Source organism: Amphiprion ocellaris, chromosome 6 (assembly GCF_022539595.1).
Source record: "Amphiprion ocellaris isolate individual 3 ecotype Okinawa chromosome 6, ASM2253959v1, whole genome shotgun sequence".
NCBI classification, from domain to species: domain Eukaryota; kingdom Metazoa; phylum Chordata; class Actinopteri; family Pomacentridae; genus Amphiprion; species Amphiprion ocellaris.
In genome coordinates, this window is record NC_072771.1 from 18,480,336 (window position 1) to 18,495,188 (window position 14,853).

Sequence of the window (14,853 nt, forward strand, 5' to 3'; positions counted from 1 at the left end):
CTGTAAATACCATTATATACAGTCTATGGTAAATACGTATGTGAATCGCATCATTGGCTGCAGCAGCCAGTCACCGGTCACTCACTGACTCACACTGAAAAATAGCACAGAATGAATTGTTACGTGTTTATTTTATTTACAATTTAGGTTGGATTTTTTTTTGTGCGACCGTGTCAGCAGTGCGCAATTGCGCACGCGCGCAGCTTAGAGGGAACAGTGGTCCCAAAACTGTTGATAAATTATTTCTCAATAAAAACTCATAACCAGTTACATGAGCACACCCTCTTTACTGACCTCTTTACCAATAAACCCCAAGACATACTTTGCCAAAATCCATAATAATCCATAAAATCTTTATTTGCACCAGCCCCATGTGAAAATGACATCAGTCTGTATTTGTAGAGCATCTCATGAATGTAGCAGCACCGTTTAAATGTTTCATAACACAGAATATAAGCAAAGAGTATATCGGGATACAGACAAACATGGGAAATAAGAAACGTGCTCTTCAATAGTTATTGTCATTATTATTACTAGTAATATTATTTTTGTGTCCACTACAACCCATACAATCATCTAGTGTAGTCAAACAGGAATGTGTGCATGGCGAATCAAATCCAAAACAATCCATGAACCAACGACCACGTCTTAATTGCACTTCATATTATTGACCACTAGATGTCCTACTAGAGCACTGTGTGTCATTGAGGCCTCGAGTAATGAACCATGTTTTGAATGAAGTGTCGAAGCTTCAACAAAGCCTCGATCAGCTATCACTAGTTAGAAGTATTTATCTTCTTACCGTGTTTTACTCCAAAAACAAGGTCAACAGCAGCCAGAGATGCTACCAGACCTGCCGACCATAGATATACATGGACTAGATACGCTAGCGCGCTGTCTTCTATATTATCTATGGTCTGACCAATCACTGCTCTCTGGCTCCGCCCTCTGAGAATCTTGTTGTCGTTTGGCTCCACACTTGCTGATGACCACTTCCGGTCTCAGAAAATGAAAAAACGGAGCTTTTTTCGTTTCTGTCTCTTACTGATTTTACTTTCTTGTTATTCTAAATATAAAAAGAAAATCAAAGCATTTAAAAAAAAATCGTATATCCCTTTTTGATCATGAAAAGGAAAAACGCCTTGTATTTCAATTTTAATTTTTGTATTTTTAAACGAAAATCAAATAACCACTCGTTTTTTGTTTTTCAATACCCGTTTCAGAACGGAAAATCCAATTACCAGATCCGTACATGGACCGTTCTGGTAAAGGGCTAGTTACGTACCTGGACCGTGCGTTTTGAAAAAATAACTTTAAATTTAGATATATATAATGTTATAACTAAATAAACATTGCTGCAAGAACGTTATTCCCCATTTGTAATTTATAATGATCTATCAGGGAAAATTTGTAATGGCAAATGTTTTTAATAAAGACATTCATTCACACAGTAAACATTTAATATTTTTCCACTGATTGCACATTTTACAGAAATAGCATCGTACTGCAATTGAAGAAACTACCCTATAAAATGCTGGAGTGTGTGTTCCTTTAAATCACTCTAAACAGTGCTATTGTTTCACACATATATAAAATAATTACATTCAATAAAAAATATAAAACATCTCGTTCTAGAGCTTTTGTCAACTCCCCGTCCTGTTAAATAATTATACAATTGAAGCTTTTCATGTGTTGAGACAGGAATGTTGCCATAGTCCACTGTTGCATTCCCCTGCATTATTGCACAAGTGAGTGTTGTTATCTTCAGTCCTGCAGGTCCATTTCTGATTGAGGTACATAGTTAAGTTAATGATTTCCATATGGAGCCATACATGACTCCTTGTTTGCTATGTGTCCGTCTCTGCATCCATCCTTGCTTGGCATGCTACAGAGATATTTGCTCATTAGAGCTTGAAACGAGTTTTTGGTGCTCAGAAGTGGTCGATTTTGTCCTCCCATTGCTTTTCTGTGAATTCTGAAGATCTGCTGGCATCAGAGGGGGAAGGCGGGTCCCCTTTTACCTCATTTTCTTCATAACTCAAATTATCATAAACTTGTTTCACGTGGTTCCTCATCCTCAGCTCATCATTGGCCTTTGAATTAGCCTTCAGCTGCTCTTGCAGCAGCACAGCCTTATTGACACCAGGACCTGAGAGAAGGAAACATGGACAGTAAGTCCTCAGGGTCGTTGGTGCCCTCTGCTGAAATGAATAATAAAATGGAGAAAATAACTACATACCAAAATAACTGAGCAGGACGGGAAGGAATATGAGTCCATGTGCCATCCCCAGAAGTGTAATGACAAGATTTAACCGGAAGAAGAAAATCTGGATGAGCTGCGCTTTGGCAAATGCCAGCACAAGGATGCCTGGCAGGTTGGTCATAGCAACACCAGCAAACACCTTCAGAGTATAAAATAAGAACATTTAACTCAGGCACATCTAACTTTGGGGTGTGATGCACATGTTCAGACAATTATCTTTGTGTGGCAATAAAATATGTTTAATCTTTTTAATATCTGCTTTGAAATTGTCAGTGATTAGCAATGTGTGTTTACTTACTGCGCTGCCCATATTGGCTGTGGCCTCCTTTGCTCTTTCCACGTGTGTGGGCTTTATGCTGAGGGCAAATGATCTGGTCATATGGGACACAAACTCCACAGAGATGCCCACCGCCTGCAAACAACACAGTTAATGTTAGTTAATACATTAAGAAATGAATATACAAACAATTATCTATTTTAGTTTAAATATTGTAAGCAATATTGCTGTTTGAGTTCACAGCACTCCAAGCACCATATATACCGATATATATATATATATATATATATATATATATATATATATATATATGTATATATATATATACAGAGAGAGAGAGAGAGAGAGATTTTCATAATTAGCAAAGAAAAGTTTGACTAAAATCTTGCTCTTATCTAAGTAATAAAACTGTGTAAATACTGTATACTGACTTTTAATACATGTAGTATTTCTACAGATTTTAAATTATAAGTGTTTTGTTTATATTATTGTACAAGTTTTTTAAGAGTTTATAGTAAATATTATCTATCTATCTATCTATCTATCTATCTATCTATCTATCTATCTATCTATCTATCTATCTATCTATCTATCTATCTATCTATCTATCTATCTATCTATCTATCTATCTATCTATCTATCTATCTATCTATCTATAATAATGGTGATAACATGAATTACAAACATCTTGAACTGCGCTATTGAAGGCATCGCATCACAGTCTAGTGTCTACAGGACATGAGAAAAATATAAAAGGAACATTCCAGCAATTTATTATTTAAAATACATCAAGCTAAATGACTCAAAAGAGAATAAAGACTAAAAGAACAGTCAGTTTAGCAAAAGCTAAAATATCCTGATTTTTAGTCCCAATATGTATTATTCTTTAGAAACATTGGATCCTACATTACCCATAATGCAGCTCAATAAGCATTTTTCACTGGACAAAAGACTGGTAAACACCCACGTTTATCATAACAGTCACATGTGTTAGGTGTCCTACAGTCATCCTAAACGACAAAAGTGATAAATGTCTTGTATCTAAGGCAGAAGTGGAGGTTGACGACGCTCATATGATAGTTTTTTGAGAACTGTAAGCTAGCTCTGCTGGTTGAGGACTTGTTACGTTACAATTCCTAATAATCCTAATCCCAATACCAAACTTACCTCAATAAAAGACAGAAATCAGTATAATTATGTAGATAGAAAATATAATCTAACTATTAACCAATTAAATATATTGACCTTTGAAAGCCAGGAGCTAAGTTTTTTCTCTTAGGTAATGTAAGGTATAAGGTAAACCCAGCACTGGCATATGGCCTGCCATTTTACTGCACCCACTGAGTACAGCGGAACTGACACTGCAGATTCTACATTCATTTTTTGCTAACCAGCTTTCTGACATAATTCGTGTCTGATGCTGTGAATTAATTGGCCAGTTGAAGCCCAGCTTCTGCCTACCAGTTTATAGGTTTATCATTACTTTCAATCATTAATTTGTCATTAAAGACTGTCAAAAAAAACTCTAATGACGTCACTATATCACTAGGGTTATTTTTTCTCAATAAAAAGCTCCTACCGCATCTTCACACACAGAGAAAAACCAGCAAACTGCCCTTTTATTTCTCACTGAAGACATGTTCCTACCGTGACCAGATTGATGAGAGCCACAGCGTTGTAATCGATGCCCCACAGGGTCATGACACCAACAGTATCCACGACGATCATGATTATGGTGAGCAAGTTGAGGAGGCCGGAGCGCAGGTCCAAACCCAGCAGCAGGCAGCACACCACGAAGGTCGGCAGCAGGCAGAGGGAGATGCTGAAGAGTCCCTCTGGCACAATAGTCAGATACTGCTCATAAAATACGTTGGTAACCCTGAGAGAGAGAGAACAGAAAAGAAATGCTCAGAAACAACAGTCTGCTTAGAGTTAATGGCTTCTGGGAATTGCAATTTATAGGAAGTGCCTGTTTTGTAGAGTTATTGGTTGAGATGACTTGAAAGAGATCAGGAAATGAAGGCACATACGTGTAAGGAAACACTTCAAAGTCGGGTGAGGTGCCTGGTATTTTTCTCATGCCCTTGGTGATGTTGTCTGCCAGCTCTCTGGCCATTAGTAAGGCAGCTGTGAACTCCTGAGAGTTAGTCAGAGGCGTGTGGTAAGCCATGAACCTGGAGGCTGAGAAGAAAAGAGGAAAAAAGGGTTCAGGTACTTGCATCTTTTCCGCTTAAATAACATCTCTGACTGCTTTGAGTTGACTTGAGGTGATTTACCTATTATTTCCCCACCCTCATCTCTCACCACGGCTTTGTCATAGGCTCCTAAACCGCTGTTTAAGGAGACAAGAAGTAATGAGATTGTTGTTTGCAGGCTGTGACGGGTATGTGTGCATGTGTGCAGCTACAAAATTCACCCTTTGGAGCACTGCAGGTCAGGCCGGTTACCCAGGAAGTCTGGGAGGAAGCGGTTGAATTGTTCCACAGTGGGCCTGAGGACGCCATCTGAAGGAGTGGCCATGCACTTGCGTCCGCAGAGAAATGCAGCTATTAAGACATGCAACAGAGTAGGTGTTAATAAAGTCTTCTTTCATGTACAGAGCTTCGGTGAAGAATGTGTCATTTTCTCAACAGTGACTCTTACATTGGTTTGCAGGACAGAAGTTTCCAGCATTTGGACCGAGAGTGTACAGACGGCAACATTTGGATCCTGGGTTCAACCAGTCAATGAAATCATCCACCCACGAGTTGGCAGGAATACCCAGGTACGATCTACAGGTAAAAGGAATAGACCGTAATCAGCAATGCATTTGTCAGTCGGTAGCACTCAAGTCCATTGATTCCAAAGGAAGATAAACATCTTTCATTGCTTTAAAGATCTCAAAACAGCTGGGCACAGTAGTTTTTAGCAAATGTTACCCAGACAACAGTAAATCATGCGTTGGTGCCAACAAATACTTGGTGCACTTTGAGAATGTAAATGAGCCACATAGTGTGAGTGAGATTTAGTCAAAATAAACTCCAGTACAAAGGTGTTTCTCACTGATGTGTCTTCAACCATTTTTAAGTTCTATTACACAGTGAAACAACCTCTATCATGACTTTTAGGTACACAAATAGCTACAGTAGGATCAATTCATTTTAGTTCTGGTACAGGATTTAACAATAAGGAAAATACAGTACGTCATCGACCTTAATTTGTTACAGGGTAACGACGGGGTTTATGATTTGAGTCTTAGTCAGACAGACCCACCTCTCTATCTTTACCACAGATATCACATACAGCAGAAACACTAGCAAGTCATACATGATAATAAAATAATATCCTGCTATTTTGCCTGTGTAGCAAACATGAAGCTACACCCAACAATCAATTAGCTTAGACTCTCATAAAACCAGGAATTGTGCAGACAACAGCTGCATGGCTCTGAGCAAAGGTCACCAAATCCATCAACCAGCAACCTTAATACCAACTAATTAACACATTAGATCTCATCAGTTTAATCCAAACAAAAACCAAAGTGTAAGAACCACAAGTAGTGGTGTTATAGGGATTATGTGCTTGATTATTTCTCAGCCAGTCTTTATGCTGCGGTAAACTACCTGACTACTAGCTGTACATTTAGTCCACAGCAGTCTCAGTCTTCTTCTCTGACTCGACATAAGAAAGCAAATAACTGTATTTTCCAAGTAAACAGAAACCTCATTTAGGCCCAAAATGACAAATCATGTAAAAATTCAACTCTTCAGGTAAATATATTTCTTATCTGTAATTTTGGCGTTCCCCCTTTATGAGAAGAGCTTTGCTGTTTCCCAGTAACCAACTGATAGTGCCAGTGATAAATTGGCCTCATTGACGACCTTATCTCCAAGGAACGTAAGTGTGTTGTTGCTGCAAACTCATTAATGTCGTTAAACAGGACACTCAGACAGTGAACACCTCTACTGTAAGTATTGTGCACCACAAGCTACACATTTGTTTGGCAGCAAAGATCCATACTGCAGGATGCTTTGCTCAACAGGTTGAAATGCACCAAAAAGTTCTATTACTCCTTGTTCATTAGTATGATCATCACAAAACACCTTGATTCAATTAAAATACAGTATGTGGTATATGAGAACCAAAGACACCCGCTATCTGCTGAGTGGTGTTCGTGAAACTGAGTTTATCATTAACTGATCTGAATGGCTAGTGTGTCAAAGGTTGCTACTACAATATCAGGAGGTTCAAGGATATGTATGTGAAAAGTGATTAGGATGTGAAGGACACTGGCAGAAAATCTCTCTGTACTGTACTGAGCCAAGCAACTGTTTAATACAGAGTTTTCATGGGCAGCAACTGCTCAAAACTTGTCTTAAAGGCTATATTTTCATCTGTTTTGATTATGAGAATGAACTGACCGTTCAGGGTAGTTGGTGGCGTACTGGATCTTCTGGGCCAATGAGAACTGATCACAGCCCACGCTGGAACATACTGCATTCATGCCCTCCACACTGGTGAAGTTGAAGCCTTTTTTGGTAACAAAATAAACAGGGGCTCCGACTTCAAAGTATTTGTACAAGTACTGGAAATAGTCCAGCATGTAAGAGCCCTGTACCAAAAACAAAATAATCGATATCAGGTTACATGGGAGAGGACAGTGCCATGTTCTTTTATGCTTCTAAAGTTAACAGTTTACTGACCTTAGGCATAGCAAGCTCCTGATCCAGACCCACTGTCACGTTGAACATGAGGTATAAGGATCCACAGAGCATGATGATGAACACAAGCATCTGACCAGAACACAGAATTCAACAAATATTGAGTTTAAACAATTCAGTGCATCAGCAGATTTAGTTTTTTTTTTTTTTTTTTTAAGAAATTATTTGGATTGCATGTTAAAATTACACCAAAGGACAGAGGTTGGCAATAACTTTGAATCTGTCTTGTGTTGTTTCAGATGGGTGGGTATCTTTACCACTATAACTCTGGTGAAGCGGTGCAGTAGGACAGGGGCATAGAATTTCCTCATGAAGGGCAGCAGAAAGCCCTCGTTTGGCTTGTTGGAACGCTCTTTTCCCACTTTAACACAACAGAGCAGTTCACAGCGGTTGCTGTCTTGGCGACGGGCATCCAGGGACATCAGCGCCACAAAGGCTGTCATCTGGAGGACGAAGTCCATGAGCACAGCCAGAGCAGCATACAGAGCAAAGGACTTCACTGCTGGCATGGTGGACAGGGCCCCTGGCGTAGCACAACAGAAACATAATCAGAGATTGCTGCTTCAGCTTTTTTAAAGACTAATGCAGTTTTTTTCCACAAATTAAAGTTATCAGCTGCTCCTACCTAGAAAGAAGCAGACAGACTCAGACAGACTACACAGTAGCATGCTGGGGGCTACGTTTCCGAGGACACGACCAATCTGCTCCTCTCGCTTCTCTCCAGGCCTCCGTACATCTCTCTGCAAGCAAGGATGAGTAGGATAACATTACTAACAGTGATACACAATATCTCAGGAAATCTGCATTATTTTACAGTCATGGTGTAGCACAAAGATATGCACACCTGGTACTCCAGAACAAAGATGAAGATGTTGTCAGCTCCGACAGCGAGCACCAGGAAAGGCACGACCTGCAGAATGACTAGCGAGGAGGGGATACCGATCCATGAGTAGAAACCCATGGAGGAAAGGACAGAACAGCCCACCACCAGGATCCCACCCAGACCCACCAGGAACTTGGAGTCCACCTGCAAGACAGAGAGATAAGACTCCACATGTACGTTCACCTCAGTGAACCCTTTACCCTCTGTATCTTTTGCTGTATCATGTTTTCTGTACTGTATAACTCCAGGGCCTATAAACTTACATGTTCTACTGTAAAAGATAAGCGCTATACAACTGACAGAGCCATACTATGATACCTTCTCCTTATCATATGTGTGATAAGAACTGTTTCCATTTTGCATCCTTGGTGGAGGCCCATTATTTTCTAGGTACGTGCTGCATTCTTGTAATTTTGTAATAAAACAACCAGACTAATGGCTTGACAAGAGTCTGTCACTATGCTAGGAGCTCAGCGACACTGGAATTAGGTATTTTGCCGCATTCAGCTAATGCTAATAATAGCATGTTATGTACTATGTGGGACAATACTTAAGGTTTACACTGTTTACTATCTCACTAACATGCATGTATATATATATATATATATATATATATATATATATATATATATATATATATATATATATATATATATATATATATAGTGTCAAATATATATGACACTACCATTCAAAAGTTTCTGGTCACTTAGCAATGCCATTATTTTTGAAAGAAAAGCTTTTTTTCAATGAAGATGACATTAAATTAATCAGAAATCCAGTCTAGACATTGTTAATGTGGTAAATGACTATTCTAGCTTGAAATGGCTGATTTTTAATGGAATATCTATATAGGGGTAGAGAGGAACATTTCCAGCAACCATCAGTCCTGTGTTCTAATGCTACGTTGTGTTAGTTAATCGTGTTGAAATGTTAATTGATGATTAGAAAACCCTTGTGCAATTCTGTTAGCACATGAATAAAAGTGTGAGTTTTCATGGAAAACATGAAATTGTCTGGGTGATCCCAAACTTTTGAATGGTAGTGTGTGTGTGTGTGTGTGTGTGTGTGTGTGTGTGTGTGTGTGTGTGTGTGTGTGTGTGTGTGTGTGTGTGTGTGTGTGTGTGTGTGTAGTGAATATTGCTTTTACTTTCATTGTTTTTAGATACCATACCTTGGATTTTCTACACTTGTATATTTGACGTGAGACACTCAAACGCTAAACTCTCTGCAGGATAAAGTACGTATCAACAGTGAATGGATGGATGGATGGATGGCTGACTGGTGCAAAAAATAGACGCAATACAGGCAATACCTGTTAACTAGTCAGGACCAAATCAGTGGACTAACTAACTGCAGGTGGCTACAAAAGCTGAGTGATGTGAAATACTGCATTTGATAAAGTGAGACTTTACTCTCTAAAGCCTTACCAGTATGCGTTTACATGAAGAGTACTCCCCCAGTGCCACAGCGATGTAAACAAAGATGACAGCATAGCTGATCATGAAGATGGGGATGTCTTCTGCCGTTGTTCGATTAATCTCATCCTCTAGAGATCTCTGTAGACAGGTGAGAGACGAGATGAGATTAGATGCATAAAAGGCAGATAGTGAGGTAATAACCAGGAGAGAAATCAACATGACCTTGAAAAAGCTGTGGCAGCGGTTCTTTATCAACATGACTACTGATTGTCTCTTTTTTCTTTTCTGAGATTTTTTACCTTTGTTACATAGGCGACAATTGTGAGCAGGCTGGCTTTTTCAGACTTAGATTACGGATATTTGGGCTTACATCACTGGAGGTCAGAGAGAGACCCCCACTGATGATTTCAAACATATATTGTAAACATATATAAAAATTCACTTGAATTTCTCTTCAGAAAATGCACAATTATAAAACATTATGTTCTCTGAGATCCCATAGATCACTGTACCTCTGCCATGTATGCAAAGGTGAAGTTGGCTGCTGGGTTTTTCTGGTAATCCTGGACAATCTTAAGAAACTCGCTCTCCCACTGCATAGCCACATTGAACTTGGGGTTGCTGCGAGCGTAGTTGTTGAGGGAGAAGGTCATGATGAAAGCCTCAGCATTAGTAAAGTCGTCATCTGGAAAAAGCAAGACATTGAAGTGAGTTACAGATGCCTTCTTTGTGTGTTTCATGTGTTAAAAGATGGTGCTGAAAGTCACTCACTTGAATAGCCTCCCACAGCCAGAAATGAGAAGACTGGAGCTCCATAGTCGGCCATGCAGCTCATACCTAAATCAGTGATGTCTTTGAAGGACAGCGGAGAGCTTGAGAGGAGATGGAAGAAGGGGAAAAGAAGGTTATGCCGGGATAGGTGAAGTTTCTGAACAACTGCAGATGAATCAGTGGGTTTCAATGAATACTTACTTGAGGCAGTAGATTAGATGGTCTCTCCAGTCCACCTCTTTGGTCACTCCCAGCTCGGTCATATTCACCTTAGCGTTGATGTTGTCCAGGCTGTTCTGGAAATACTGTGGCAAACTGTTGACTGCACAGTCAGTCAGGGAGGGATTGGATGGGTTCAGCGGTGCAAAACACACATCCTTCAGACTTGCCGTACGGTTCAGATCTTCTGACCAGAACTCAATTTGCTAAAAAGGGCATAGAATTTATTAATTTTTTTAATCACAAAATAATATTCTTCCCTTTCGCAAACACGCTCAGATACCTGTTTTGACTATGTGGTCTTTACCTGTATCCGTGTCTGGAGCTCCAGCAGCTCAATGATGAGATCTTTGGATACAAGCCCACTAAAGTTTTGCGGCCCAAACAGCAACGAGTCGTAAATGTATCCTTCTCTCCCTGGTGCTGTCAAGATCAGCTGGTTTGTTCTGAAGAAAGGGTCAAAGTGTGTATCATGGAATTCCTTCTCTTGACGGGCACGGCTGTTGGGTGCGGACCACAGCTCAACCGGGTCAGTGGTTAGCTCAATGGACTTGAGGCCGGCAGCAAAAACAGCCACGATTACAGCCGACAACAGGAGCACCTTGAACAAAGATGAAATACTCACAATTGAGGCTCATCTACTTCACCTGGCTAACATTTGACTCTTTTTGTCTTAAAGCCACTGCGTGTTCAATTTGAATATATTTACAGATAGCACTGCATATGTTCTATTTTGCTGATTCCAAATGTGTACCTACCATGAGCGGATAAGTGGCCATGACAGTTCCCCACGCCCGAAACAGTGAGCTCAGGAAAGCTTGAGCAGCCAGACTGTTCTTGTCAGCACACGTCACCTCTGATGGATGAATGGCCTGCTGAGGAATTTCATTACTGTTCTGGTCTTTGCTTTTCTTCTTTCTCCTGCCTTTCTCTTCATCCTTTACTTTTTTAGACTTCTCACAGGCAGCAAGATACGTCAGGAAGGCAAGTACCAAGAGACAGAGCAGGATAATAGAGATCAGTAAGTAACCATCTATCCCCAACAGTGTGAAGGGCGGAGTCGGCGGCTCAGGAGGTGGGACACTCGGACACGACTCTTGACAGTCCTGGCAGGAGCAGGCCTCCCCCCCTGATGGCGTAGTCTCATTGCACCCCAGAGCACGCCCATTGTAGGGAATCACACCCTCTGGGACTCCTGTAGTATCCCCCTCTTTCATCAGTTGAAAGTCGATGTCCAGGGGAGCCAGTCCATTACTGGAGTCCCCCTGGAAATCAAACCAGCGCTGGGGGGTGCACAGCTTGGCACCATACCGGCCACACATGGTTGCGATGGCGAAGCCTCCTGTGGCTGGGATCCTGACATTTTTACAAGATTGGAAGGAGGCATCTGCAAAGTTGGTGGTGAGGAATGCCTGGTAACCCACCACGGCCTCCTTCGGGTTGCCCACCAGTTGAGTGACATTCATGACCTTTGTGACTTTCACTATCTGGCTCTGGTTGGGGCTGCAGGTGGTGATGCAGTGCAGGTGGGCAAAATTGTCAGCGCAGGAGGGGCAACGGATCAGCACCGCCTTAGACAGGGTCAGACTCGTCTCCAGGGAATTCAGCTGCTTGATGGAACAGCAGGCGAACGTGTTGCCCTCTCCTTGGGCCAACATGGGACACACCTGCAGCAAGAACAATTGTTAGTTCATAAATGACCAACCAAAACACAAGCTCACTTCTTTTCAAAGGAATCTTTTTAAACGTATTCATTAAAAACAGCCAAAGAATACAGACTCTGCCTCGCTTTGTTCAGCTCTTATCTCTGTTTCAGGATCTACAGACCTGTTGGAGTTTCTTGTAGTGATCTCCCAAGATGGGCCGGGCTTGACTGTAATTGAGACATGGGACGATAGGAGGAATGAGAGTTCCTCCTACTGATGGGTTTAGGCCGCACTCCTCATAGAAAGCACAGTAGCCCGGCTCATGTAGGGCCTCTGACAACACCTGTGTGGAAGGCAGGGTTATCAAAAATAATTTGAACAGACGTAACAAAAGTATTTTGCAGGTAAGTGAAGAAGAAGGCTTAATGTAGCTAACTTACTGCTCAAAGACACTTTGAAATGGACTCTTTTTTTAAAATAATAGTAACTTTGGCACGAGTTTTCACCTATACGTTTAAAAAACACAAGACAGTGTAGTTACCTCAAATACTATAATATTTACCTTGAGTAATAAGTAGTAAGTTTAGGAAGATATTTTCAAAAAGGTTTGGTTAAAGTGAATAGAATAGAATAGAAGTACTTTATTGATCTCCAAGGGGAAATTAGATATCATTTTGTCCACTATAGCATTTTTTAGGACATTACAATAAAGTACAAAAATGTCATAGCGTGTTACTAATGATTTGGGGCTTTACTGTGCCCTCCTCTGTCAGCTATCTGACATCACCATGTAAGACCAATAAAATGTAAAATGTTGTACATGTTCAAGGTTGAATACAATCATAATCTACACCTGTGACAACAGAAGAAGATAATAATTTTCAAATATTCACTAACAGCTAATACGTAATTTTTAGGGAAATATTGTCCATCCCTCTCTAGTAGTATGGCCAGTGGCATTTTTAAAGTCAAAATTGAATTAAATTAATTAGTCACATCCTTTAATTTTGGTTTATTTATTATTATTGTTGTATTTTCTTTACTTTTGTGTACAAGCATTTTGAAAACAATTGCTCGTCTGTATTACTTGAATAAATAGCCTTAAACATAAAAAAAGGAAAAAAAACTTTTCTTGGAACATGTATAAATTCATGTCATGGCAGAGTGCATTTATAAATGCAGGACTGACTTATTGTATTTCTTACTTTCACTCTGTACTTATCCACCAAAACCAAAAACAGAAAAGAAGATGCTATTCCAATTTCACCGTAATTTTAGATTTTAAAAAATAAAATAACACAATGAAGAGTTTCACTTTTGAAACATAGTCTGTGAAAGATTACTGCTGTTTCACAGGAGACTATTTGGTGTAAATGTAAATTTGGGCAATTTATTAGAACTTTCAGGGGGATCAAAGATTTCAAGAATCAAAGGAAATAAAATTCATGCTGTGGTTCACTATATTTCTGTGTTTCAGCTGTTGCTCATTTCAGCATTCCATGTCTTCCATACAATAGGACTTAAACCCACAGAACATGTTTTATCTGAGTCGCCACTAATATTAGTGACTCATTACGTGTGTGCTGCCTACATAAACGCCTCTCTAATTTTGGCTTTGAAAGTGGTAATTAAACGGTTAAAATTATTTTGGATTTAAATTTTAAAAAGCAATTACATTTATTTTTCTACTTTTAAACTTTTTTTTTTCCATTTTTGCTTTTAAGCCCTGGTCAAAGACCTAATCCCAGTAAAGTTCTTTAGAGGAATTCAGTTTTTAATGTTAAGTATGCGAATAAAGTAAAAATTTACAGTGTTGGAGCACCATAGATCAGGATTCCAAAGAGAGGAAAATTATCAGGCCAACTTTTAAGCAAAACCACCAGACTGATCAACAGCTTCGTTCCACAAACTGTCAGAATACTGAACTGCTGATCTGGTTTTGCACACACATCTGCACCTTACTGGATCCTGGAGAAATGCTCTCTCACCTTGCTATAATGACAGTAAAGCTTGATTTGACTTGATTTGAACTTACCACACAGGCGAGAAAAGTGATCAGGGCTGCGACACGGACCATGATCCCTGAGAGCGTTATAGCAACAGAAGAGTCCTCAGGTTTGCTGTAATGGAGTGTATATTTATCACTGTTGTCCTGATGGAAAATTCATGAGACAAAGACAGTGAGAGGTGCTCTGCTGCGTCCGAGTCTTCCTCTGTCTCCTACCAGCTGTCTGACTAACAGCATAAGGGTTGGCTAAGGAGAAACATGTCCATCGTCATCCCTCCTGTGATGTCACACCTGTCTTATCTGGTCTGATGCAGCTGTTGGCCAATCGCAGCTATGGATGATCAGTCTCTCTGTTTGATTATTAACGCGGGGGAGATTTCGATAGAGTTGCTGTGGAGATCCAAACAGCTGGTAGAAACCAAAAGGACCGCCGCACCCAGTTCTTCACCTACATGGATCTCATCATACCTTGTCACTGACCTCATGGAGTGAGATGTTGGTTTACCTGAATCAGATCTTTCCATTCACAGCCACCAGGGTATAGTGTTTTTTATCGTTGTTAGGAATGTGTGTTCGTCACTAACAGGCAAAGTGCAGCATCGTACGATAGACATGGACATGACCTTTAGACCACCATCAAGTGACACTGCTGTGTGCAGACAGTA

The 14,853-nt window shown here is 40.1% G+C and overlaps 1 protein-coding gene across 1 annotated transcript; it reads right to left on the bottom strand.

Annotated features, from left to right (window-relative positions):
* Positions 1 to 1,407: 1,407 nt before the first annotated feature.
* Positions 1,408 to 14,418, bottom strand: npc1l1 (NPC1-like 1). The gene is made up of 21 exons (XM_023279940.3): positions 14,216 to 14,418; positions 12,362 to 12,523; positions 11,293 to 12,201; positions 10,842 to 11,135; positions 10,517 to 10,740; positions 10,316 to 10,416; positions 10,057 to 10,229; positions 9,554 to 9,682; positions 8,085 to 8,267; positions 7,866 to 7,980; positions 7,498 to 7,763; positions 7,223 to 7,312; positions 6,941 to 7,131; positions 5,184 to 5,311; positions 4,957 to 5,086; positions 4,817 to 4,872; positions 4,571 to 4,721; positions 4,188 to 4,419; positions 2,562 to 2,675; positions 2,240 to 2,402; positions 1,408 to 2,149 (listed from the first exon to the last, which is right to left on the bottom strand). The coding sequence occupies exons 1-21, from the start codon at positions 14,255 to 14,257 to the stop codon at positions 1,932 to 1,934; spliced, it is 4,071 nt and encodes a 1,356-aa protein (XP_023135708.2). The 5' UTR covers positions 14,258 to 14,418; the 3' UTR covers positions 1,408 to 1,931.
* Positions 14,419 to 14,853: the final 435 nt, after the last annotated feature.